The sequence below is a fragment of the Hyaena hyaena genome, unplaced genomic scaffold (assembly GCF_003009895.1).
Source record: "Hyaena hyaena isolate Hyena2069 unplaced genomic scaffold, ASM300989v1 scaffold_1426, whole genome shotgun sequence".
NCBI classification, from domain to species: domain Eukaryota; kingdom Metazoa; phylum Chordata; class Mammalia; order Carnivora; family Hyaenidae; genus Hyaena; species Hyaena hyaena.
This window is the reverse complement of record NW_024082064.1, coordinates 300,465-327,257: the sequence shown is the minus strand read 5'-3', so window position 1 is coordinate 327,257 and position 26,793 is coordinate 300,465. Positions and strand designations below refer to the sequence as shown.

Genomic DNA, 26,793 nt, shown 5'->3' with positions numbered 1-26,793 from the left:
CTTGAAGAGTGAACTTCAGGACACATCATTCCCTCTGTGATACAGTGGTATGAACACCTTGCCAACAGTGACTACACTAAGAGGGTAATGGCAGATAAATGATGATTGGTACTTAAATGAGTATTACATTTGTGTCAAGCATATACTAGAATTGGAGAAAGTGTGGGGCACGTGAGTGGCTCAGTCAGTTAACCAACAGACTTGGGCTCAGGTCATGATCTCATGGTTTGTGAGTTTGAGCCCGCATGGGCCTCTGTGCTGACAGCTAGGAGTCTGGAGCCTGCTTTGAATTCTGTGTCTCCCTCTCTTTCTGCCCCTTCCCCACTCACACTCTGTCTCTCTCCCAAAAATAAATAAACATTTAAAAAATTAAAAAAACAGAATTGAGGAAAGTGTCTAATCCTTCAAAACATTGTATTGACTCCTTGCAGATATAGATTTCTTCTCTCAACTTCTCAACACATATTCTCAATTCTGTTTAATAAGAAACAACACAATGATTTAAAGACACCAATAGTAGTACCATTGAAGTAGAAGCAACTCAATAATTGTACTCCTTATCTATGGACATTAGAGTATTGTGAGTGGGACAACAAACAAATACATCCTTATTTTCTGGTGTATTTCAAAAGCAGAGACTTTGATCCCTGTCCAATATCTCTGAATAGCACCAACCTGCTTGAACCATTTGCCATCCATTATTTTTGAGAAATGCATCAATGCTTTTCAGTAGATTATTGGATGATTTACTGGCCAGTATCAGCCTAATCCCTCCCTCTTAATGAGTTCCTGATTCTGAGAGTTCTGCTAACTGTTGAATCATTAAATCTCCTTATGGAAAATGTAGTCGTATTTGTGTCTTTCTCCATCATCAGCAACACAATTATTCTTCTCACTGGCTTTTATTTCAGAAGTTAACTCTTCATTTCAATGACCTAGTACAATGAGTTTATTTATTCTTTATTGGGGGTGAAAATCTTTTCCCTTCTCCATTCAAGATTCTTTGGATGGTCTAATAAAATGACATAAAGCAGGTTAACAGTAGACAAATTTAATCACATATGTATGGGAGCTCCACAAAGGCATAAAGAGTCCAAAACAATATGACAATTGAGGCTTATATACCATCATAAGCTAAGAAGAATGAGGTCAAAGAGTAGGGAATTCAAAGAGGGGGAAACAATTCACAGGAAATTGAGAAGAGCTCACTTTTGGTTAACAGGTGTGTTTTCTGCCATGTGGTCGGAATTTCAGAATGAAAAAGTTATATGTAGGAGTAGCTTTCTTCATGGTACAGGCATCCATCTAGATTCTTTTAGGAACTTAAGGAAAATATAAAAAGGCTTATATGTCAGCTTATTCTTAATTGCTTTCAGCTAAAAAAATTCAAATGCAAAATTCGTAATTTTAGGGGTGACATAGTCTGCTTCTTTTCTCTTGTCTGAACTGTACTATTTATGCAGTTTCAGGTATTTGGCGATGTTCTAAACACTAGGCTAAAAATGTATGTGAGCTATCAGCTCTTATGTATGAAATAAAAATATAAGGTAACTCTTTGCTTTGACTTTCAATAAACTGAACCATTATATTATTTTAAATATTTATTTAGAGATTTAGCAACATATACTAAAAGAAAAATATAACTCACCATGATAGTAATTATACTAGGATCTAATATAAGTAGAATATAAGATGATAAAATTATGTTTACTTTATGAAAAGATCAAGATGTTACAGGCTCATTGTTACGGTTTTGATCCCAAGACAAGGAATTGGCTACGCTTAGGGAGCCACTGCTTCTTTAAACTGGGTTATTAGTAGAGCCCAACGGGTATGGAGGTGGCAGTTAGGTTGTTTCTTTGAACCCAAGATGGCAAAGAAGAGATGTCTTAAATAACTCTAGTGACAGACTAATTTACCTCCTCTCTCTTCCTCCATCTTTCCTTATCTGGTCTCTGACCTTCTTCTCTACATGTGAATTCATGTTGATGATTCCAACTAATGTGCAGCTTTCATAAGTCTCCTTTGTAAATAAACACCATCAATCCTAGTTTTTCCAGTAACAGTGTGCCTATCAAAATATATTTCTAAAAAATTACTTATTTTCCTTTTTCCTTTAATGACCTTTGGCCTAGGCTTCCTGGAATTGCTTTCAAATTCTGAAGCTCTTTTTTTGTCAGCTCTTCCTATGACCAATTGTTATGAGAAATAGAAAAAAAGGACACTTCAGGGTCATCTGGAAGAACCCTCAAGTCAATTAAAACCTCAAAGTTCATAGTATCAAAATAGATTTTCTCATAAGGCTGCTGATTGATAATAAATAATGGAAGGAAAAATATATTGATGAATCACAAAGTTTAATTTGCACTGTCTACATAAGATCCATAATTTGAATGTTTTCTTTCATAATTTGTGCCATTGTCCATTTGGTATTATGGACAATTTAATTGCTCACACGCAATTTCTCAGGCATCCTGGAATACATTCATGTCTGTTAGTTCATACTTGTACATTCCCAATTACTCTAAACAAGTCGCAATTTAGAAAATAAAACAAAATTTAAAGTACAAGTTACCAAAAACCTTATGAATAGATAGCTCACACCCAGAAAGTATAGAGAGAAAATGTCTATAAACCTGCTAAAAGCTAAAACATTGTACTTCATTTCCAGGGGGGGAAAAATCCAGCTGCAGATAAACAGACAGAAAACAAATGTTTCTAAAGCCCATTAAAGTCCAATTTGTATAGTCATTTTTACTGTTTATATAGCTATGCATATGCACATATATTATGTATGATTTCTGGTTAAAAATATTTTTAAATTACATATTAATTTTTAAACTATTTTCTCTGTAGCTACGTAAATGGAGCACACACACACATAAAACTAAGACCCAGCCATGAACAACTGGCTCCTGGGCATTGGGCCAAACTCCACACATCTTGAATCCAGGATAGTAGCTTTTAGAATCTGCGGTTGTCTGTGTTTGTGGAGAAGAGAGGAAATCATTTCCATCTCTTAGTATATGACCAATAAGTGAAGATACAGAAGGGAAGATGACATAAAATTTTACTAAATTTCTTTCAAATATTTTTTTATGTCTTAACAGGCAACTGAAACATGGAAGACCCAGACTCAAGGTTATTCAAATTTGAAGGATATTATTTTCATAATATAAATATTGATACTGACTTTATAGAAACATTAAAAGATTTTGAAACCAGAGAAGATGATATCTTCCTAGTCACATATCCCAAATCTGGTGAGTTCTGTATTCTAATAGCTAATCTAAGAATAAAATGATAACTTTTTATAATATGGTAACTCAGTCTTTTTACTAATATTATATATAGACATATACATTAATCTATTGTATATTATAGAGTTAACTGAATTTAATATCTTATGAAATAATGTCTTTTATAGTGTTGCTGTAACTTATTTTTTATTTGGTCAAAGAAATGGAGAAAATGTTGAGGTAGATAGATTAAAGATGGCCTGTCAAACACTAAATTGCTCGGGCGCCTGGGTGGCTCAGTCTGTTAAGCATCTGACTTAGGCTCAGGTCATGATCTCGCGGTTCATGGGTTCAAGCCCCACACTGGGCTTTGTGCTGACAGCTAGCTCAGAGCTGGGAGCCTCTCTTCGGATTCTGTGTCTCCCTCTCCCTCTAACTCTCCCCTGCTTGTGCTGTCTCTCTCTCTCTCAAAAATAAATAAAATATTTAAAAAAAACCCCACTAAATTGCTGATGTAGGCTGGGAAATGATGCAGGAATATTTACCATTTAGGTAGTTACTTCAGACAAAGTCTTTTTCACAGACTTTGAGTCTGAAGTTCTCTCTTGTCTAGCAAGAGAGCAGACACATAATTAAGTATGAGAGAGGCTAATGTCCAAGAGGAGACAAGAGTCTCCAATAAGGGTCCTTGCTCCATATTTATTAGGAAGGTTTACAAATGTGATGGACATGCAGAAAGAGACAATGAAACAGTGATCATTAACTCATGTGTGTGAAAGAAGGGGGTTTCAAAGATATGCAGTGTCAGAAGTTTGGGCCAATACAGAACAAAATCGCAGTGCTGAGCAGATGGTTGTTTAAGGCAAACAGCAGAGGTCCTGTCTGTTTATCTTAAATTCCTAGGGGACATGACAGGTAGAGGATGCTACCTCAGAATCCACAACGCACCTTTCTTTTGCTAAATAGCTCCAGGCAGCTGTCAATCACCCTGTTTACCTGTTTACCTGTTCTGGATGCTTTTGTCCTGTGGAAGCAGCTTCCTGCTCTAGGCTTTTGTTTTATGTTGGGAGTGCTTTCACCCTGTTTACCGATTCTGGAAGCTTTCATCTTAAGCCTTGTTAATCCATTGGTGCAAGCTCAGGGAATTCCTAAATGTATTCCCCACATAGTTGAAGCTATATTTAATAGTTAAGTGCATGAGAAAAAAGAAAATTAACTTATGTTAAGTACCATAATGTGTAGTAATCACCTTTACTTGGATCATACTTTGTTTTAGCACTCAGATCAGACTAAAAAATATATACATGTGTATATATACACATATCTGTGTGTGTATATAAATACATGTCTATTCAAATCATTTGCCCTTGTTTTAGTTAGATTATTGTTATTTATTATATTGTGCTGTATGAGTTCTTGATATATTTTGTATATCAATTCCTCATTTTGTTATACCCAGATCAGAGTATCCTCATCGACCAGAGACCACCAGGGAGACCGAGTCACGCATGCAAAGGCAAAGGGCTTTATTACGGGCTTAAGCTCGGGCTCACAGACTTCACCAGCAAATGGGTCCGTGCTGAGAGCCTCCAACAAGGGCAGAGTAGGGTTTTTATGGGGTTTGTGATGGGGTATTTACAGAAGTTGTGACATGGGAACAGTGATCCAATCATAATTATACAACATCATTGACAGCAGATTTAGCCATACACATTGCTTAGAATATTCGTTACTTTTGGCGGGATCCAATTACAACGTTTAGAGTACCTTTAAATTCAACCAATCACAGAGCGAGCCTAGGGTCTTGTTTGGCGACTAACAGGTTAACTTTAACATTAGGTAACAGGGTCCTATCTATAGTTTCTATCTCCAGGCCTCTCCCTTAACAATGTGGAGGGTGGTCGCTGGCCTTTCCTGATTGGGTGTTGCAAGGGTGGTTACTCCTGCCTTGGGCAATGTGTAACTACCTGATAGTTTCGGGGGAAGCCGAAACTCAGGCCTTCTAGTTTAGAGGGGAAACTTAAAGCCTGTCATGGAGTCAGTTTGGTTTAGACGTTTAGACTTGTGGCCTTACAATTTGATAAACAATTTACAAGTAATTTCCCATTCAATCGGTTGCCTTTTCATTTGCTGTTAGTTTTCTTTGCTGTACAGAAGCTTCTTAGTTTGATTATTTCCTACTTGCTTATTTTTGTATTTGGTGCATTTGTTTTTGGTAGCACATCCCCACTTCATAAAAAACCATTGCTGAGACCAAAGTCTTAATCCTATGTATTGTTCTAGGAGTCTAATGTGTCCAGGTCTTACATTCACATCTTTAATCTGTTGAGTAACTTTTGTGTGTATTTTAAGAGAGTGATTGAGATTTTTTTTTTTTGCATGTGGCTGTCTAATTTTTTCCAACACCATTATTGAAGAGTCTGTACTATCCCTATTGTATATTTTTAGTTCCTAATTGACCACACATGTGTTGGCTTACTTCTGGGCTCTCTATTTTGTTCTGCTGATCAATACATCTTTTTTATGTCAATATCATACTATTGTTATTTAGTGTAACTTGGTAATATTATTTGAAACCAAGAAGTTTGATGTGCTAGACTTTGTTCTATTTTCTCCAAGTTGCTATGGCTATTTGGGGCCTCCTATGCAAATTTTGGACAAATTTGTCTTATTTTAGGATTTTCTGTTCTACTTCTGTGATAAATGCCATTGTAATGTTGAAAGGGATTACATTGAATCTGTAGATTCATTTGTGTAGTATGGGCATATTAACAACGTTGTTTCTTCCTTTTTAATTTTTTTTTTTGTTTTTATTTATTTTTGAGAGACAGAGCACAAGTAGAGGAGGGGCAGAGAGAGAGGGAGACACAGAATCTGAAGTAGGCTCCAGGTTCCCGAGCTGTCAGCACAGAGCCTGATGTAGGGCTAGAATTCACGAACCGGGATATCATGACCTGGTCTGAAGTCGGACACTTAACCGACTGAGCCACCCAGATGCCCTGCAATACTGTTCCTTCTAATCCATGAGTATGGAATGTCTTTTCAATTATTTGTGTTTTTCAAAAATTTCTTTTAGCAGTGTCTTCTAGTTTTCAATGTACAAGTCTTTTATTTCCTTGGATAAATATAGTCCTACATATTTTATTCCTTTTGATGCTATTATAAATAGGATGTTTCTTAATTTCTCTTTCTGACAGTTTGTTGTTAGTATATAGAAATGCAACACGTTTGTATAGTGATTTCATATCTTGCAACTTAACAACTTAATGGAATTCATTTATTGTTTTTAAAAATTTTTTAATGTGTTTATTTATTTCTGAGAGAGAGACACAGCATGAGCAGGGGAGGGTCAGAGAGAGAGGGAGATACAGAATGTGAAGCAGGCTCCAGGCTCTTAGCTAGCTGTCAGCACAGAGCCCGACGCAGGGCTCGAACCCACGAACTATGAGATCATGACCTGAGCTGAAGTCAGATGCTAAACAACTGAGCCTCCCAGGCGCCCCTCATTTATTGTTTTAACATTATTTTTGGTATAGTCTTTAGGACTTTCTATGTATAATATAATTATCATCTGCAAATAGAGACAGTTTTTTCTTCCTTTCAAACTTCAATAACTTTTATTTCTTTTTCTTCCCTAATTGTCTCTCTAAGATTTCCAATTTAAAAAAAGTGAGAATGGGCACTCTTGTCCTGGTTGTGATCTTAGGTGAAAACCTTTCAGTTATTTGCCATTGGATATGATGGTAGCTGTGAGTTTGTCATAAATGTTCTTTTGTAAGCTGACATCTCCCATACCCATCTTGTTGAGACTTTTTATATTAAATTGATGTTTAGTTTTGTCAAATGCTTTTTCTGCATCGACTGCGATGAGAATATGGGTTTTATAGTTCATTTTGTTAATGCAGTGTATCATCCTGATTTGGGTATTCTGAACCATCCTGTGTCCCTGGATTAAACTGTACTTGATAATGGTGGATGATCCTTTTAAATTATTATTGAACTCAACAGTATGCTAATATGTTGAGAGGGATTTTTGCATGTATGCTCATCAAGGTAATGGCCTCTAATGCTGCTTTCTTGTAGTGTCTTTGTCTAGCTTTTATCAACTGTTTTAGGCCTTGAAAAATGAGCTTGGAAGGTTTTCTCTTTGTGTGTGTGCTTTTATTAAGAGATAGTGAAGGATTTACATTAATTCTTTCTAACTTGTTAGAAAAAGATAGTTGATTTTAAAGTTTATTTACTTGTTTAGAGAGAGAGAGAAGGGGGGCAAGAGGCAGAGAGAGAATCCCAAGCAGACTCCATGCTGTCAGCGCAGAGCCCAAGGCAGGGCCTGTTGTCACAAACCATCAGTTCATGATATGATACAAAATTTAGAGCTGCATGCATAAGCAACTGAGCCACTCAGTTGCCCCTAAAAAACAGTTTTAGTATTTTTGCCTGAGTAACAATGTTTTTCTTACCTCTTCCTCCATATAACAAACATGTTCCTGCCTTAGGCTCCTTTCACTCAATAGATTCTCTACCCTGTAATGCTCTCTCTCCAGATATATGCATTAATTACTTTCTTCCTTCCTTTGAGTCCTTATTTAAAAATTATATTTGGAATGCATGGGTGGCTCAGTTAGCCAAGTGTCTGACTTCAGCTCAGGTCATGATCTCATTGATCATGGGTTTGAGCCCCACATCAGGCTCTCTGTTGTCAGCACAGAGTCTGTTTGGTTCCAGTCTCCCCCTCTCTCTGCCCCTCCCTAGCTCATGCTTTCTCTCTGTCTCAAAAATAAATTTAAAAAGCATAAAAATATTTTTAGATTATATTCTTGGGGCACCTGAATGACAAAATCAGTTAAGTGTCTGACTCAGCTCAGGTCATGATCTCACAGTTAGTGAGTTCGAGCCCCACATCTGGCTCTGCTGTCAGCACAGGGCCTGCTTTGGAACCTCTGCCCCCACCCCCATCTCTCTCTGCTCTTCTGCTCACACTATCTTGCTCTGAAAAATAAATAAACATTAAAAAATACTTAAAAATTATATTCTCATGATAACATTTGTGTGATATTTAAAAATTCAGCACCACTGAAAAACTCACAATCTTTTTTGCTGCTCTAATTTCTCTCCACAATATGATATATATCACCTTAAAATATACCACATATTTGCACATTTAATTTATTTATTACATGGCCATAGTTTGGGAAAATAGTTTATTATCTGCACAAGAACATGTAAGGTAGGCTAAGAGGAAAGACCTGAAATGCCATTCCTTTTGTATAGGAGGATTCAATATAAACTTGAGCATGCCCATCTATTAATGGGGAAAGGATAGTATATATAATGTTGGGAAATCTGGATCACTATATGCTGAAAATATAGCTGGATCCCTAACACCACATAAAAGAATGAACTTCAAGTGTACTAAGACAGTAAGATTAAAGATAAAACTATACAATTATTTCTATTATAAAAACATAGAAGAAGATCACTGTGACCTAGTAGTGGTTAAAAAAAAAACCTGTTAAATAAATGTCCAAAGAAGAAAATACAGGTGGCTTTCTGGGGTTAAGGTGCTGGAATAGGAGAAGAACCCATGCTTGCCTCATTTCTTGAACACAACTAGATAAATATAAAATCCTTCTGAACACCCAGGAAATTGTTCTGAGGACTGAGTGAACAAATTGTACAACTATAGGGAGAAAAGAAGCCATGTCATGTAAGGTAGGAGATGTGGAAATGTGATTTGGGCAAGAAAAGTATTGCTGGTACTGCAGAGGGGAGGGAGCCCTGATTAGGGGGAGAGAGAGAGAGACAGAGAGAAGAGAAAGAGAGAAAGGGCAAGTGTAGGGCATTGCACAAGAAGACACTTCCCCAAAGCCACTAACAGGCAAAATGAGATGGGCTGATTGTCACAAGTTTTTACAAGCTACAGAGCTCAAAGTCTAAAGTTTTAGAAGTCTTCATCATCACCAGGGTGGAGCTTGGGGGGTATAGAAGTACTCCTGTGAAGAAAGGCAGAGGCCCAGAAGCAGGAAAGCTTGGCATGAGGATCCTCTGGGTTTTACTGATAGAGACAGTTACCCTTCATGGAGTAGAAAATAGAAACACATAGAACAATACACGTTCCATAAGAACACTTTCCAATGAGGAATGGACTCTAAACCCAAATGCCTGTTTGTCTATGGTGGTGGTAGTAGTAGGAATTGAAGCAGCAAATGAGAATAAAGGGATAAACAGATGAGACGGGACCTGCAGTGAATCAATGTTATTACTATAGCATGAACCGAAGAAAATGATTCGTATTTTATTACACTTACATCCAACTACCAAATAGGCCAAGGAAAAAAAAGGAAGGAAAGAAGGTATGAACAAATGAACGAAGAAAGGAAGAAAGGGAGAAAGAGACAAATTGGGCAAAGTGTGAAAGGGGGAGTGGGAGAAGAAGTTGAAAACAGATATTTGAATTTTTGAATCTCTGCAGAGATTTTTACATCATATTGTTGAATCTCTGCAGAATTGTGCCATGATTGAAAACCTGTCAGCCCTTCTAAAGCTGTGATTCCTCCTGCAGAAGCAGTATCTGTTATCTGGGGAAGGTGAAAGGATGTTAGAAACCTTTCAGAGCTTTATAACAAGGAGTTTTCATGAGTTTGAACTCATTGAGTTACCAGCTGTGGTAACATGTAGACACATGTGGTCGTTGTCTTCCTTAGGCAACACTGGAGGAGCAACACCACCAATATGAAGATACTGGGATGACCAGATAAGATGCACGCCACCTGCACCTGCCAGCAAGGCCTCTGTGCCCCAAATTGGTCTTGCTGCTGAGGCAGGGGCTGCTGCTTAGAGCATGGGTGATTGGATGGTGTTGGGAAGAGAGGCTAGGATGGGAACTGATGAGGGGCCAGTGGTTTTTCTCATTTCAGAAAATAATTTGAACCTTTCTGGGACTTGTGACTTTTAGTTGGGTAAGTTTTTTTTTTTTTTGAGAACATTGCCTGGATATATCTGAACCATGATCTTTATAGAAGGAATGTTTTAGTCTTATATCTTTAATCTTAATATTTATATGAATCATGCAAATGAAGTGTAGGAAATCTAAAGCAGGCAATTACACCCAAATATCCTGAGACAAATGTCTTTTTTAATTACAATTAAGAGAATTAGTCATCAGAAAAATTTGTCACATCCCACATACAGTGAAAGGCCCAACTTCAGGCATGTGTTCCTGTCTCCATGTGGGTCACAGGGCTTCCCTTAGGGATTTATAATGGACATTATTTTCCTACTGTGCCCATGATGGCACAGTAGGAAACATGGGAAAGGGGAAAGAGGAGGAAAGGGGAAAGATGGAAAGTGACTCCTTCAGTCGAATTTCTAGTTTTTTTGGGGTATATTATCTAAAGTCCTATCAATGGGCTTGTGGAAGGAAATCTAGAGACAGGTATAGAAGATAATTTAAAAGTCCCATATATAAAGCAGAAGAAAGTGCAGAAGACTCAAAGAATCAATTATGTGACAAGTGCACACAGCATTTCAAATGTAGCATCTCCTTAAAGGGAAAAATAAAGAAAATGCTTGTTTTCTTTTACCCATACTGCATTTTTAATATGTTAAAAATTCCATTCTGATGAAATTACCATTATATATGTTATACTGACAAACTTTTATTAAAATATAGATGGCACTTCTATCTGTATTTTGGAGAAATTTGTTCATCACTGAAAATGAAAATAATTATTTTCCAGGAACCATATGGCTTCAACAGATACTAAAATTGATTTATTTTGAAGAATATCGAAAAAACACTGGAAATCTGGAGACAGATTTTCAAGTTCCCTTTTTCGAGTACTCTAATCAAATTATGGATTTTTTAAAAATGCCATCTCCTCGTCTCTTTTCTACTCACCTCCCATACTACTTGGTTCCAAGTGGATTGAAGAACAAAAAAGCCAAAGTAAGAAAGAGGCTATGGCTGCTGAAAGATACCTGCTCTTTTCCATTATTCCATTTCCTTTCATTATATTGACACACCACTCATCAAGCTGTAGCAAATGTAGCATTTGACATACTTTAATTTTCAATAGCCATTTTGTTCTTTTTGTAGAGAATCTGATTTTTATCTTGTACCTTTGTTTTCTGATCACATATGTAATACAACCATTAAAAATGAAAGGGTATATGTGTGTGCATTTAATTAACTTTATAATGTAAATTATGATACACATTTTATATTATATATCCTTTCATTTTTTAAATTAGCTTACTTACTAGGTGCACTTAAAATACTAGGAATTCCTTTATTGCTCTCAGTGTCCTCACAGCTACCTTTTTTATACTTCCACCTAGTTTGGTTGGGTAACATGGATAGAAGTGTGTCCTGAGGAGTAATTGAGAGCCACTAGGCCAATCATGGAAGAAGAAGCATTGCGGAGAAGGGGGCACCCCAAATACAAAGAAGGCTGAATGTATACATGACATGGTTAGGAAAAAATAGGCTCATCCAATTGGAAGGTATTAAAAATATGACATAGTGAAAGCAAAAGAAATAATGAATACTTCCTTTCTTTGCAGATTATTTATGTATACAGAAACCCTAAGGACATTATGTGCTCATATTTTCACTTTTCAAAGAAGATGCCATTACCTGTTACAAGTACCATTGAGGAATTCATGAAACTATTTCTAGAAGGAAGAGGTAAATAAGCTTACATAAAGTAAGTAATAAGTTTGCTGTCCTGTGATGAGGTTTAAGCTTTGTGAATTTGGTAGAGGGTAAAAAGGAAGCTGAAGTAGAGCTGAATGTGGGTGAGTAATCAATATATTAAGCCATTGGTAGGGTTTTCCTAGATGACCATGAATGACCTGCCATTGTTACAAATATGCTTCCCCTGGCTCCTTGTCAGGGGACTGTCAAGATTACAAAGTCCTATCACCAAGGAATATTTACATTTAACCATGAAAAGATTGAATCATAAACACAGGGACTTCTGTTCTAGCTCAGTGAGAAAAATCTCAGTTCAGATCACAGGTCTGGAGCTTTTTGCAAGTGGCTCCTCCCAGGAGCTTCTATTTGATAAAGTTCTGTTCCACATTCGTTTCTTTTTCATTAAATTTTATATACTTATTTAAAAAAATATTTTAGAGAGAGAAAGGAAGCACACGCTAGTGGGAGAGGAGCAGAGACAGGGAGACAGAGGATCCCAAGCCGGCTCTGTGCTGACAGCAGATAACCTGATGCGACGTTCCAACTCGCAAACCATGAGATCATGTGAGCTGAAGTGGGATGCTTAACCAACTGAGCCATTCGGGTGCAAGTTTTATTTATTTTTTAAAGTAATCTCTACACCCAACATGGGGCTCCAACTCACAACCCTGAGATCAAAAGTTGTACACTCTAAGCAAGCCAGGAGCCCTCCCCCACATTCTTTTCCAAGGAGCCACTGTCGCTGGTTGAGCAGGAGCCAGTCCTTTGAAGTAGAGATGATGACCCGGAACAGGGGAGCTATGTTTAGTGTCAAATGCACTGTGCAGAGCTGAAGTCACTCCTCAGGGGGCCCTTGTTCCATGTAGCCAAGAAAAAGGTCTATGGGTTTGGGAAGACCAGGAGGGATGAGAAAGAGAGGATTCCTTCCTCCATTTTCCTTCTTGGATTTTCTAACCACATGGAATGTTGATTTTGTGTCTATTTTAAGAGGCTAATTTCTCTTTGAGTTCATGTAATTGCTTTGTGGTAGAGGCTTGATGGCTCTTCTATAACAAGGGGTGCTAGGGGAAATCAGGATTCTAGCAGCACACTTCCTTTCCCTTCTTTGTTACTTAATATTCCTGTATCTCCTGGGGCACCTGGGTGGCTCAGTCGGTTGAGCGTCCGACTTCAGCTCAGGTCATGATCTCACGGTTTGTGGGTTTGAGCCCCGAGTCGGGCTCTGTGCTGACAGCTAGCTCAGAGCCTGGAGCCTGTTTCAGATTCTGTGACTCCCTCTCTCTCTGACCCTGCCACTGTCTCTCTCTCTCAGAAAAAAAAAAAAAAAAAGATTCCTGTATCTCCTAAGACTGTAGCTCATTTTCAACGTGTTCAACATATTTACTTAATGACTATCTATTCTCCTTGCAGTGATGGGAAGCCTTTGGTTTGACCACATCAAAGGTTGGTACAAGCACAAAAACCTCTTCAACATTGAGTTCATGATGTATGAGGAGATGAAGAAGGTGAGAAACGTGACATTAGTGACTTCACTCAACTTGTAAGCCAGCCGGGATGAATGAATTGATTGTTCATGCCCAGAACACCCAAGGATGATATCAAATTTGATATCTCAGATTAAATGTCTGGGAGTTTTCCAGTATCATTTCTTTCCCTTGTTTACCAGGTTTTAATTTACAACTAATATAGGAAGTTTCTTTTCAAAAATTGTCTGTGTGTGAGGAATTATGTGTATGTATATAGGTGGGATTCAGAGAAAGGTTACCCTTATGCTGAGTGTTCCTGCTAAGTAGTCAAGAATTTCTCAGCATTATTTGTCTTTCTTTTGTATCTTATTTGGTGTGGCAAGGATATCTCCCCTCATGGTAGCAGGACAGCTGTAGCTCCAAAGTTGTGTCCTCAGTTGACAGCATGTAAGGCAGAAAAAGAGGGAACTGGGATAAAGGGGCCTTATTGTCCTGCTTTGTTTCCACATTTTCTTTAGCAGAAAAATAATACTTAGTAACTTTTGTTTGACTTCCTCATTCTTTTTTTTTTAAAGTTTATTTATTTATTTTTAGAAAGAGAGTAAGAGAGCATGAGCAGTAAAGGGGCATAAAGAGAGGGAGAACCGCAAGCAAGCTCAGATCAGTTAGTGTAGAGTCAGAGGCAGGGCTCAATCCCATGACCCATGAGATCATGACCTGAGCTGAAGTCAAGAGTCAGGCACATAACCAACTGAACCACCCAGGATCCTCTTGACTTCCTCTTTCTGTTTCAAAGTCAAAATTGGGACATATGATCAACCTAGAATAATCTCTTGTAGAGACAATAGAATTGCTTTGAAGATCGTAGATCAACCAGAATCATTATTTAAGCAGGGCTGGGCACTCATGCCAGAACATCACCAGGTGAACTCTTATTAGGAAAGATGAGAAAGAGCTGAGAGGCAGGCTCTCCTAAGGGCTTCCCCATCCTAAGTATTTGTCACTAGTCTGTTACACCTGCCACAGGGCATGATACCAAGCCTAGACTCTCTTGTTGAGTCCATATCACCTACCAAATAGAGATTCAATATCTGGCTGGCCTTGAAACCTTCCTCACGATATGGTCCCATGGTTGCCTCCAACTTCATCTCCCATATTCTCATCCAAAGCCTGTTTCCACTAGCTCTAGGGAAACTGAACTTCTAACTGTCCTGTGACTTGTTATCTCACACCTTCCATGCAACTACCATTTTGTTGTAGATATTCTTTAATTTCTCTAGACTCCATATCTTTAGTTTGTCTATCTAGAAAATTCCCGTTTTTGCTTTAATTCCGAACAAATTTCTTATCTTTGTTGAAATATTCTCTGAATTCTGTTACACAATTAGTCTCTCCCAAAGGTCCTTGTACTGAATTCCTAGGATTCATCTCCAGTTGTGCTTCTATTCACTTGTGCCATCATGCAGGGCAGTGTCTGTAATTTAGTAGCTACTCCCCAAATCCTTGCCGTCAACACAGATAAAACGAAATATGAGTGTTCCAAAATGAACCCAAATGTGTTCTCAAACAGTGCACAAGTGATGGATTAATTTATCAAGAAGGAATAGGGAAGTTACATTTCAAGGAACAACTCCACTTTCTCAGCAACCTAAGCACCTACAATTTTCGCTCCCATAATGATATTTAATCTGTGACACTTATATAAGTCTTCTTTGTGATAACCTGCATAATTAATCATACTGTGATTTATTTCAGGATCTCAGAGGTTCTATAGTAAAAATCTGCAAATTTCTGGAGAAGGAATTAAGTGATGAGGACATGGATGCTGTGGTGACACAGGCCATGTTTGAGAACATGAAGTCTGACCCACGGGCAAACTATGACGATATACTAAAGGTTCAATTTGGGATAGAAGAAAAAGGTCACTTCCTTCGCAAAGGTGAGGTTGAATAGTGAATGCCTGTCTTGTACTGTGACACAAATGAACCAAGATGTAGCTTCTAAGCTTCCTGGCTAACTTTTCTAACATTGACCCTTATGGCCCAGTTCCCTTCACTAGACAAATGATTTTCCATGATTTTTTCTTGGTGCTCTTCAAGAGACTATACAATTTTATAAATGAATATATCTAATGAATAACCTAAAATCAGAAGCCCTTCTCCATGACCCCTGGAAATCTACCAATACTAGCACAGTATCTGCCACAAAATGGTTGTTTATTTATTGTTAGACTGTTTTCTTCCAATAGCATGGGATCAGCACATGATGATGTAATGGTGGGGCTGTTGGCCAACAATGATTGCCCTTCCATTTCTGTGATCTATGCCTGAGGTCCTCCAGGGCTGAATTAACAACACACATTCACTGATCTTTTGTTATTGCACAGGACCAGCATATATCCTCTAGAAAACCTCATAAAAATGTATAGGTTTCTGTCATTTATACCATACCTCTGATGATTGAGTTTTTAAGTGATTGACTCCTTCATACAACTGATACATTCCACCATGTTATAATATTTTTATTACTTACACAATTATTCTAAATTATACTTATGATCTTCTATCTTAGAACATGGAACATCTATAATACAGAATTATAGACATAAAATTTGCACTTAATCATAGGGTTCTATGCCTCTTTGTCAAGTAGTAATAAATATTGGCTTTGATTTGTCTTAGTATTTCTGTCACTTGATATCTTCATATATCTTTACCTGCTCAATTAAAAAATGTGAAACACTGGTAACTCAGAGCCAACCTGAAGTGGAGACATTCCCTTCCTCTTATGCTCAGAACACAGTTTTGTAGTAGATGCTACAATCCTTCTCAATTGCCATTATCATTGTACGTGAAATCTGTTTTCCTTTGGAAAATGAAAATTTTCTGTGTTTATAAATCTTTAACCTACCTGAAAATGAGAGACTCAAATAGGTAAGAAGACAGGTAGGAGGAGCCAAATTTACTTCCTTGTGGAAGTAAAACATATACCCATATGTCTTTTTATGCACAGACATGTACTTTTCTCTTACATTTTATCTAAAGGAACATCATTTGCACTAGCTTTACCACTCATACACTGTTTTCATTCGTGTTTTCAGTTTCACTAGTATTTCAGTTTGCTTCAGTCATTTGTTTATTTCAGAGTGCTTTTACAATTAGTGTTTCTTTTCTTGCCTCTTCTTCTGTCAACACTATTTGTCATCACAACTCTGTACCTGTAAGTTTTTTTTAATACAGTTTATCATCAAGTTAGCTAATATACATTGTATACAGTGTGCTCTTGGTTTTGGGGATAGATTCCCATGCTTCTTCACTTACATACAACACCCAGTGCTCATTCCAACAAGTGCCCTCTTCAATGCCGCTCACCCATTTTCCTCTCTCCCTGCCCACTTCACTCCCATCCATCAACCCTCCATTTGTCTCTGTATTTAGGAGTCTCTTATGGGTTTGCCTCCCTCTCTGTTTGAAATTATTTTTTCCCATTCCCTTCCCCCTTTGTCTTCTGTTAAGTTTCTCAAGTTTCACATATGAGTGAAAACATATGATACGTCTTTTCTCTGACTAACTTATTTCACATAGCATAATACCCTCCAGTTCCATCCATGTTGTTCCAAATCGCAGGATTTATTCTTTCTCATTGCCAAGTAGTATTCCATTGTATATAAACCACATCTTTATCCATTCATCAGTTCATGGACATTCAGGCTCTTTCCAAAATTCGGCTATTGTTGAAAGCACTACTATAAACACTGGGGTACCTATGCCTGGGGTACCTATGCCTTTATGAATCAGCACTCCTTTTTCCCTTGGATAAATTCCTAGTAGTACTATTGCTAGGTTGTAGAGTAGTTCTATTTTTAATATTTTGAGAAACCTCCACACAGTTTTCCAGAGCAGCTACACCAGTTTGCATTCCCACCAACAGGGCAAGAGGGTTCCCATTTCTTCACATCCTTGCCAATATCTGTTATTTCACGAGTTGTTAATTTTAGCCATTCTGACCATGTGAGATGGCATCTCAACCTGTTTTTGATTCGTATTTCCCTGATGATAAGTGATGTTGAGCATCTTTCATATGTCTGTTGGCCATCTGGATGTATTCTTTGACTAGACACCGGAAAAGAGTATCATGTCTTCTGCCCATTTCTTCACTGGATTATTTGTATTTAGGTGTGGAGTTTCTTACGTTTTTTTATAGATTTTGGGTACTAACCCTTTATGCGATGTTATTTGCAAATATCTTTTCCTATTCTGTCGGTTGACTTTCAGTCTTGTTGATTGTTTTCTTTGCAGTGCAGGAGGTTTTTATCTTGATGAGATCCCAATAGTTCATTTTTGCTTTTAATTCCCTTGCCTTTGGAGATGTGTTGAACAAGAAATTAATGCAGCTGAGGTCAAAAAGGTTGTTGCCTGTTTTCTCCTCTAGGGTTTGATGGTTTCCTGTCTCACATTTAGTTCTTTCATCCATTTTGAGTTTATTTTTGTGTATGGTTTAAGAAAGTGGCCTAGTTTCATTCTTCTGCATGTTGCTATCCAGTTCTCCCGGCACCATTTGATAAAGTGACTGTCTTTTTTCCATTGGATACTCTTTTCTGCTTTGTCAAAGATTAGTTGGCCATACATTTGTGGGTTATCTATTTTATTTCATTGGTCTATGTGCTTGTTTCTGTGTCAATACCATACTGTCTTGTTGACTACAGCTTTGTAGTAGAGGCGAATGTCTGGGATTGTGATGCCTTTTGCTTTGGTTTTCCTTTTCAACATTACTTCGGCTATTTGAGGTCTTTTGTGGTTCCATACAAATTTTAGGATTGTTTGTTCTAGCTTTGAGAAGAATGCTGGTGCAATTTTGATTGGGAATGCATTGAATGTGTAGATTGCTTTGGGTAGTATTGACATTTTAACAATATTTGTTCTTCCAATCAATGAAGAAGGAGTATTTTTCCATTTCTTTGTGTCTTCTTCAATTTCTTTCATAATTTTTCTATAGTTTTTATTACACAGCTCTTTCACATCTTTGTTTAGGTTTATTCCTAGGTATTTTATGGTTTTTGGTGCAATTGTGAATGGGATCAGTTTCTTGATTTCTCTTTCTGTTGCTTCATTATTGGTGTATAAAAATGCAACCGATTTCTGTACATTGATTTTGTACCTTGCAACTTTGCTGAATTCATCTAGCAATTCTTTGGTGGAGTCTTTTAGGTTTTCCATGTAGAGTATCATGTCACCTGTGAAATGTGAAAGTTTGACTTCTTCTTTTGTTTCATTTTATTGTCTGATTGCTGTGGCTATGACTTCCAGCCCTATGTTAAACAACAGTGGTGTCAGTGGACATCTCTGGCACATTCCTGATCAGGAGGAAAGCTCTCAGGTTTTTTCTCATTGAGGATGATATTATCTGTGGGTTTTTCATATATCCTTTTTATGATGTTGGAGTATCTTCCTTCTATTTATACTTTCTTGAGGGTTTTTATAAAGAAAAGATGATATATTTTGTCAAATGATTTTTCTGCATCTATTGACAGAAGCATATAGTTCTTATTCTTTCTTCTACTAATGTGATGTATCACATTGATTGATTTGTGAGTATGGACCCAGCCCTGCCATCCAGGAATTGAATCCCACTTGACTGTAGTGAATAATTCTATTGATCTATTGTTGAATTCCACTTGCTAGTATCTCATTGAGAAATCAGGGATATTGGCCTGTAATTCTCCTTTTTTCTGGGGTCTTTGTTTGGCTTGGGAATCAAGGTAATGCTGGCTTCATAGAATGAGTGTGGGAGTTTTCCTTCTGTTTCTATTTTTTGGAACAGCTTGAGAAGGATAGCTATTAATTCTGCTTTAATGTCTGGTAGAATTCCCCTGGGAAGGCATCTGGCCCAGGTCTCTTATTTGTTGGGAGATTTTTGTTAACTGATTCAATTTCTTCATTAGTTAAGAATGTTAAATTTTTCTGTATCTTCCCATTTGAGTTTTGGTTGTGTATGGGTGACTAGGAATTTGTCCATTTCCTCCAGTTTGTCCAGTTTGTTGGCATATAATTTTTCATAGTATTTTCTAATTGTTTTATTTCTGTGGTGTTGGTTGTGATCTCTCCTCTTTCATTTGTGATTTTATCATTCTCTCTCCTTTCTTTTTGAGAAGTCTGACTAGGAATTTATCAATTTTGTTTATTTTTTTCAAAGATTAATTGATCTGTTTTACTCCTTTTTTGGATTCTATATTTTTTATTTCTGTGCTTATCTTTATTACTTCTCTTCTCCTACTGGATTTGGGGTTTCTTTGCTCATCTGCTTCTAGTTTCTTTAGGTCTGCAATTAGGTTTTGTATTTGGGATTTTTCTTGTTTCTTCAGATATGCCTGGATTGCAATGTATTTTCCCCTTAGGGCTGCCTTTGCCGCATCCCAAAGGGTTTGGGCTGTCGTGTTTTCGTCTTCATTTGCTTTCATATATTTTAAATTTTCTTCTTTAATTGCCTGGTTGACCCCATTCATCCTTTAGTAGGGATGTTCTTTAACCTCCATGCATTTGGAGGCTTTCCAAATTTTTCTTGTGGTTGATATCAAGTTTCATAGCATTGTGATCTGAAAATATGCATGATATCTCAATTCTTTTATATTTATTGAGGGCTTTTTTGTGACCCAGTATGTGATTGATCTTGGAGAATGTTCCACGTGCCCTAGAGAAGACTGTGTATTTTGCCGCTTTTGGATGAAAAGTTCTGAATATATCTGTCAAGTCCATCTGGTTCAGTGTATCGTTCAAGGCCATTGTTTCTTTATTGATTTTATGCCTAGATGATCTGTCCATTGCTGTAAGTTGACTGTAAAGTCCCCTCCAATTACTATATTCTTACCAATAAGATTGTTTTTTGTTTGTGATTAATTGATTTATATATTTGGGTGTTCCAAGTTGGGGCATAAACATTTACAATTGTTAGCTCTTCTTGATGGATAGACACCATAATTATGATATAATATCCTTCTTCATCTCATGTTAAAGCCTTTAGTTTAAAATCTAGTTTATCTGATACAAGTATGACTACTCCAGCTTTCTTTTGACTTCCAGTAGCATGAGAGATGGTTCTCTAATCTCTCACTTTCAATCTGAAAGTGTCCTCATTTCTAAAATGAGTCTCTTTTAGACAGCATATAAATGGATCTTGTTTTTTTTTTTTTTTTTGGTCCATTCTGATACCCTATCTATGTCTTTTGATTGGAGCATTTAGTCCATTTGCATTCAGTTATTATTGAAAAATATGGATTTAAGCTTAGGAACCCCCCAGTCTTATACCAATGGTTAACAAGGCATAAAGAAATACAAAGCCATAGGATGCTCACACTCAAGTTTGGGTAAACAAGATAAGGCAACCAAGAATAGAGAGGTGTAAAGGCACCTTAGAATAGAGAGGGGGTGCAGAGCCCCCAGAATAGAGTGGGAGGGGCAGGCCCCAGGATAAAGTAGGAAGGAGCTAAGTCCCCCAATACATAAGTATCTAAAATAAATAAGATTAGGTATTTAGAGCAAAGCGCTCCCCAATTTAGTAATATAGCAGAAAGCTGCTTTCACAGGAAGAAAAGACCAAGTTAGGTAAATAGGTAAATTGGGCTATAGACCACTGTTCTGCAGAGTGGAGATGATTAACAAAAGAAAAGGTGACTTGTTAACCCTGAGGTTATTTCCCCTATCTGTCTCATCCCATAGGCTAGCTAAGATAAACAGAGGTGGTGCCTCATGTCCACTGTAAACAATCTTTCACCTGACTGCCCATGCCAGGATTTTGTTTTGTATTAACCCAAACCCCTAACCCCGAATATCTTCAAAACTCTCTTTCCCTCACATCCACAAGTTAATGTTCACAGATTCATTGTCTCTTTGTGCACATCCATTGCCATGTTTGTAAGCCTTCTGATTCCAATAAAAATCGGGCAAGGACCCTTATTCAGGGCTCTTGTCAGGACACTAGCCATCTCTCTCTCCTATTTTAATCCTGTGTCCACTCTCTCGCTGGCTGAGAGAGAATTTTAGACTTAGAATCTATGACAGTCAACCTTAGGATCTCTTGCAGGGCTGGTTTAGTGGTGAGGAACTCCTTCAGTTTTTGCTTGCCGGAGAAAGACTTTATCTCTCCTATTTTGAATGAGAGCCTTGCTGGATAAAGATTCTTGACTGCATACTTTTTGTATTAAGTACATTGAATATTTCCTGCCACTCCCTTCTGGCCTCCCAAGTTTCAGTGAATAGGTCTGCTACTACCCTTATGTTTTTAACCTTGTAGGTTAAGGCTTGTTTGTCCCTGGCTGCTTTCAGAATTCTCTCTTTATCCTTATATTTTGTCACTTTCACTATGATATGCCTTGGAGAAGACCTATTCTTGTTAAATCTGAAGGGAATTCTCTATGCCTCTTGGGTTTGGATGTCTGCCTCCTCCAAATTAGGGAAGGCATCAGCTATAATTTGTTCAAGTAAACCTTCTGCCCCTTTCCCTCTTTTCCTATTCTGGAAGTCCTATGATATGGATATTATTACATTTCATTGAATCACTTAGTTCTCTAATTCTACCCTCATGGTCTAGTATTTTATTATCTCTCTTTCCCCAGCTTAATCGTTTCCCATAATTTTATCTTCTATTTCACTTACTGTCTCTCTCTCTCAAAAATATATTTAAAAAATTAGAAAAAAAGGGGGCGCCTGGGTGGCTCATTTCTGTTAAGCATCCAACTTCAGCCCAGGTCATGATCTCACTGTTTGTGAGTTTGAGCCCTGTGTCGGGCTCTGTACTGACAGCTCAGAGAGGCTGGAGCCTGTTTGAATTTTGTGTCTCATTCTCTCTCTGCCCCTCTCTGACTTGTGCTCTCCGTGAGAGAGACAGAGCACAAGTCTCTCAAAAATAAATTAAAAAAATTTTATTTCACTTAATCTCCCCTCTTCTTCCTCCCTCCTTGATTTTACTGCATATAGTTTATTATGCACTTCATTTACAGCATTTCTTAATTTGTTGTGACTATTTCTTAATTCCCTGATCTCTGAAGCAATAGATTCTCTGCTGTGTTCTATACTTTTTAGAAGCCCAGCTACTAATCTTATGACTATTATTCTAAATTCTTGCTCAGATATACTGCTTATATCTGTTTTGAGCAATTCTCTAGCTCTCATTTCTTCCTGGAATTTCTTCCGAGGAGAATTCTTCAGTTTCCTCATTTTGGCTAGTTTTCTGTCCCGTATGTGTTTTAATAGTGTGTCCTGCACTTGTGAGCTCTTTTATATTAAAAAAAAAAGTGATACACTGTTCAGGGCCTAGCCCTTCAGGAGGTGTTCTTGGAGTGTGTTTCATGCTCTTTGTTGTTGTGTCTCTGGCTGCTTTATCTCCCTACTCATAGTGGTGATTTGGACCTTTCATGAGGTGTGCTTTGATTTGTTCACTGAAGTAACTGTGGAAAAAAAATTTAAAAAGGGTGGGGTGGAGGAAGAAGCCTTATCCCATACAAAGATAGAAATGACAGGGGTAGGGAAAAAGAAAAGGAAAAACAATGACAAGGCAGAGAATCAGAGAAACTATACAGCCTAATCCAGAGACGGAGGGGGGGGGGGGAGAATAAAGGAGATAAAGAAGATGTATAAAAAGAATAGATTAAAAATGTCTGCATGGGCTCCTGGGCGCCTCAGTCAGTTAAGCATCTGACTATGGCTCAGGTTATGATCTCAGGGTTTGTGGTTTCCAGCCCTGTGTTGAGCTCTGTGCTGACAATTCAGAGCCTGAAGCCTGCTTCAGATTCTGTGCCTCCCTCTCTTTTTGCCCTTCCCTTGCTTGTGTGCTGTCTCTCTGTCTCTCAACAATAATTTTTTTTAAAAATTAAAAAAAAAATCTGCTTAAACAAACCAACAACCAGAATAACCAGAATAAAGAAGGGAAAGAATAAGAGGAGGAAAGGAAGATGAAAAAATTATATATATATATAATTATATATGTATGTATTATATATATACATATATATGTATATATAATATACTATATAATTATATATAATATACTATATAAGTATATATATGTGTATATATTATATACACATATAAAATAAGAATTGAGCAAGAATCAAGTCAGAAAATGCAAAACCACTGGATTGATTTCTGTCTTTGAGCTGGTGGCTGTGCTGGTCTGGAGGAGGGGCTGTGTGGTTCCCTAGGTGTCAATTTTGCTCCGGTAAATACACAGTTGCCAGGTGTAGAGGGGCATATTTTGGTATAGGCAGGTCCTGCCTCCACTGTGGGCCCATTGTCCATTCCTTGAAGCCCCACCTTATTGATGTTGGAGAGAGAAATGGGACACACCATTCTCTCCCCACCAGACTGGGTGTCCCAAACCACTCTGTTCAGGTCATCCTCACAGTCCTGTGCCGGTGCAAGTGGGCTGGTTTGTTCAATGTCTTAAAGGATCCTGATCTGCATGGTCCAGTTCTGAAGAAGTGCCACTCCACCCAGCCAGCCAACAAAGGGCCTCTGACTTCTCACAGTGCAGCAGGTCTGTGAGCCACCGGTTTGCCCTGCTCACCTGTGGGCAGGTGGTAATACTCCCAGGTGGTAAACTAGGATTCAAACCCCAATGTCTTAAAGGATCCAATTCCATGCATCCCAGTCCCATGAGCCACCGGTTTGCCCTGCTCACCTGTGGGCAGGTGGTAATACTCCCAGGTGGTAAACTAGGATTCAAACCCCGATGTCTTAAAGGATCCAACTCCATGCATCCCAGTCCCAGGGTAGAGCCACTCCATCAGCCAGCCAACAAACGTACCCTCTGGTGGGGGGCACCTGCAGAGTCATTTATCCTTGGATGCTATATGACTTCTTCCCACAGCACTAAAGAGAGAGGATTGCTCTCTCTGACTGTGCCTCTCAGCTCAAGAGCCTGGGGCTGGCTCCCCTCCTACTCAGGTGTGTGAGCAGGGCAGTGGACCCCAGTCCAGACAAAGCCCCACAACTCTAGAATGAGATAGGAATTCGTTCTTTCTCTATTTTTTGTTTCCCGGTCTGTGGTTTTTCTCTTGTCCAAATTCAATCCTACACTTCCACAGTCTCTCTTTCTCTTCCTTTTGTGTCTCCATTGAAGAGGATTCCCTCCCCTCTGTGCCTACACCACTCATTTTATCTCTCCTAATTTGCAATCACACACCTATGGCCTGCCAATGGGTCCCCATGGGCCCCTGGAGATGCTTTTGTCACTCTGTAGCCTGGATTCCTGGAATTCCCTGCCTTTTTGCCTCAGTACTGCCGTGTTTGAGGGTTGAGTGAACTTCTGGTCCCTCTACTTCTCTGCCATGTTGACTCCTGCTGTGTCTATAAGTTTAACGTAAAACTATTGTAAACCTTCTATGATACAGATGGAATAATTACAGGTGAGCCATTCCAAACTGTAAGGGCTATATTTTGAAAGTTCTCTGGGCATCTATATCCTTATCAGTAAACATTTGCCCAAGGACATCTGATTTTTGAACATTTTAAAGGACTTCTGTAAACTCTAATAGCCCATGCTAGCATGGAACAAAATAGTAAAGCAGTTGCATGAGATTTCTCCTTTTCCAGGTGGCTGACAGCTGTGGAGTTGGGCTAGTTATCTTAAAGTACATTATATTTACCATGATGAGTTTGTGTGCCACCTTGCAATAAGGTGGGAGAGGAAGGGCATGGTCATGCACAGGAACAACTGGGGCCTTAGTGGGAAGGAAAGTGGAAGTGCAAACAGTGGTGCTTCTCCCAACACTAGGAGATCACACTCTCTCATCCCAGAGTCTTTGTTGAAGCAATTTCTTTGCTTTTCCTCCTAGGTACCATTGGAGACTGGAAAAATTACATGACTGTTGAGCAGAATGAAAAGTTTGACAAGATTTTCCAAAGGAAGATGAAAGATTTTCCCTTAAAGTTCATCTGGGATATGAATGAAGAATAGAATTCTAAGCAATGCAAACTGTTTTAAGAAAATACCCTCAGAAAGAAATATATTGAGCTGTATACTTTTATCTTTCACTATCATTGGCTCATTATTGAAAAACCTCAGTGATTAATAAATATTAATATGTGCCTTTACATCATTTGCCATCTGTAGCCTGTTTTCCATTTGTTGAATTCCACAGTTTCTGATCAGGAGAGAATTTCTCTCTTTATTTTGGTGTATAATTATGGAATCAATTTTATTTTATGTTCAGCAATTCCAAAGCTCTTGAGCAACAAAGAAGGTCTTAATATGTGATTGATTTGAAATCATAAAATAGAAGTCTTGTCACTTATTAAAAAAGACTACTTATGGTCTTTCTTCATATTTAAAGAATTTAAATTTTAGGCAATCAAATGAGTCAACTTTTCATTTTATGGTTTCTGTTTTGTTTCTAACTTAGAGTGTTGCTATCACAAGTATTTTCATGTATTGATAAATCCTATCTTTACTTAATCTGCATGTTTATCTCATGTTGTAAGACACTTATTTTTTCTAACAGAAAAAAATCATTTAATAAATAGCCATTATTTTCCTACTGATTAAAATAGACATTATCTTGTTCTAAACAATTATATGCACATCAGTTGACTTAAATAAAATGATGTATTTTCTGCTGATATACTTTTTCATAACCAAGCCATAATTTCTAACATAAACTGTCATAATGTGTTTTATTAGAATTTCCTTAAGTATTCCTTTACTCTTTTTTTAAAGTATTTTTTAAAATGTTATTTCTGAAAGAGAGACAGTGTGAGCAGGGGAGGGTCAGAGAGAGTGGGAGACACAGACCCTGAAGCAGGCTCCAGGCTCTGAGCTAGCTGTCAGCACAGAGCCCAACCCCATGAACTGTGAGATCATGACCTGAGCCGAAGTCGGACGCTTAACCGACTGAGCCACCCGAGTGCCCCAGTATTCCTTTACTCTTAAAAAGCCATTTAAAAACTGGCATCAACACTAATTGAATCTTCCCATCCAGAGATTTTGTACACTCACCATTTATTTGTATTTTCTTTTGGGTCATTTGGTGAAGGTACATGATCCTTAAATATGCCTTGCTCATTTCTTATAAAGTTTACCCTAATCAGATATAGATGGCATTTGTAGATATTGGGAGGAGGATTTTTTTTTCTCTTTTTCTTCTTTTTTTTTAGAGAAAGAGAGAACACATGTAGGGGAGAGGGATGAGAGTGGGGTGAGTGAAAGAGAGAGAGGGAGGAGGGAGGTAGGATGGAGGGAGGGGGAGACAGAGAGAGAGAGAGAGAGAATCTTAAGCAGGTTCCATGCTCAGCATGGAGCCTGATGCAGTGCTCAATCTCACAACCTTGGGATCATGACCTGAGCCAAAACCAAGAGTCATTTTCAATGGACTCAGCCACCCAAGTGCCCTGGGGCATCT

General features: G+C 38.0%; 1 protein-coding gene across 1 annotated transcript; it reads left to right on the top strand.

Moving 5' to 3' along the window:
• The first annotated feature begins 15 nt into the window (after positions 1 to 15).
• Positions 16 to 25,383, top strand: LOC120225560 (amine sulfotransferase-like). The gene is made up of 7 exons (XM_039223751.1): positions 16 to 47; positions 3,111 to 3,263; positions 10,979 to 11,187; positions 11,805 to 11,928; positions 13,348 to 13,442; positions 15,159 to 15,342; positions 25,231 to 25,383. The coding sequence occupies exons 2-7, from the start codon at positions 3,122 to 3,124 to the stop codon at positions 25,350 to 25,352; spliced, it is 876 nt and encodes a 291-aa protein (XP_039079682.1). The 5' UTR covers positions 16 to 47; positions 3,111 to 3,121; the 3' UTR covers positions 25,353 to 25,383.
• The last annotated feature ends 1,410 nt before the right edge of the window (positions 25,384 to 26,793 follow it).

Excerpts from the sequence above, each read along its gene's own strand:
- LOC120225560 (XM_039223751.1), top strand. The coding sequence starts at position 3,122 with ATGGAAGACCCAGACTCAAGGTTATTCAAATTTGAAGGATATTATTTT. Across the intron at positions 11,929-13,347 it reads ACTATTTCTAGAAGGAAGAG|TGATGGGAAGCCTTTGGTTT; the intron begins GTAAATAAGCTT and ends TTCTCCTTGCAG. Across the intron at positions 15,343-25,230 it reads AGGTCACTTCCTTCGCAAAG|GTACCATTGGAGACTGGAAA; the intron begins GTGAGGTTGAAT and ends TTTTCCTCCTAG.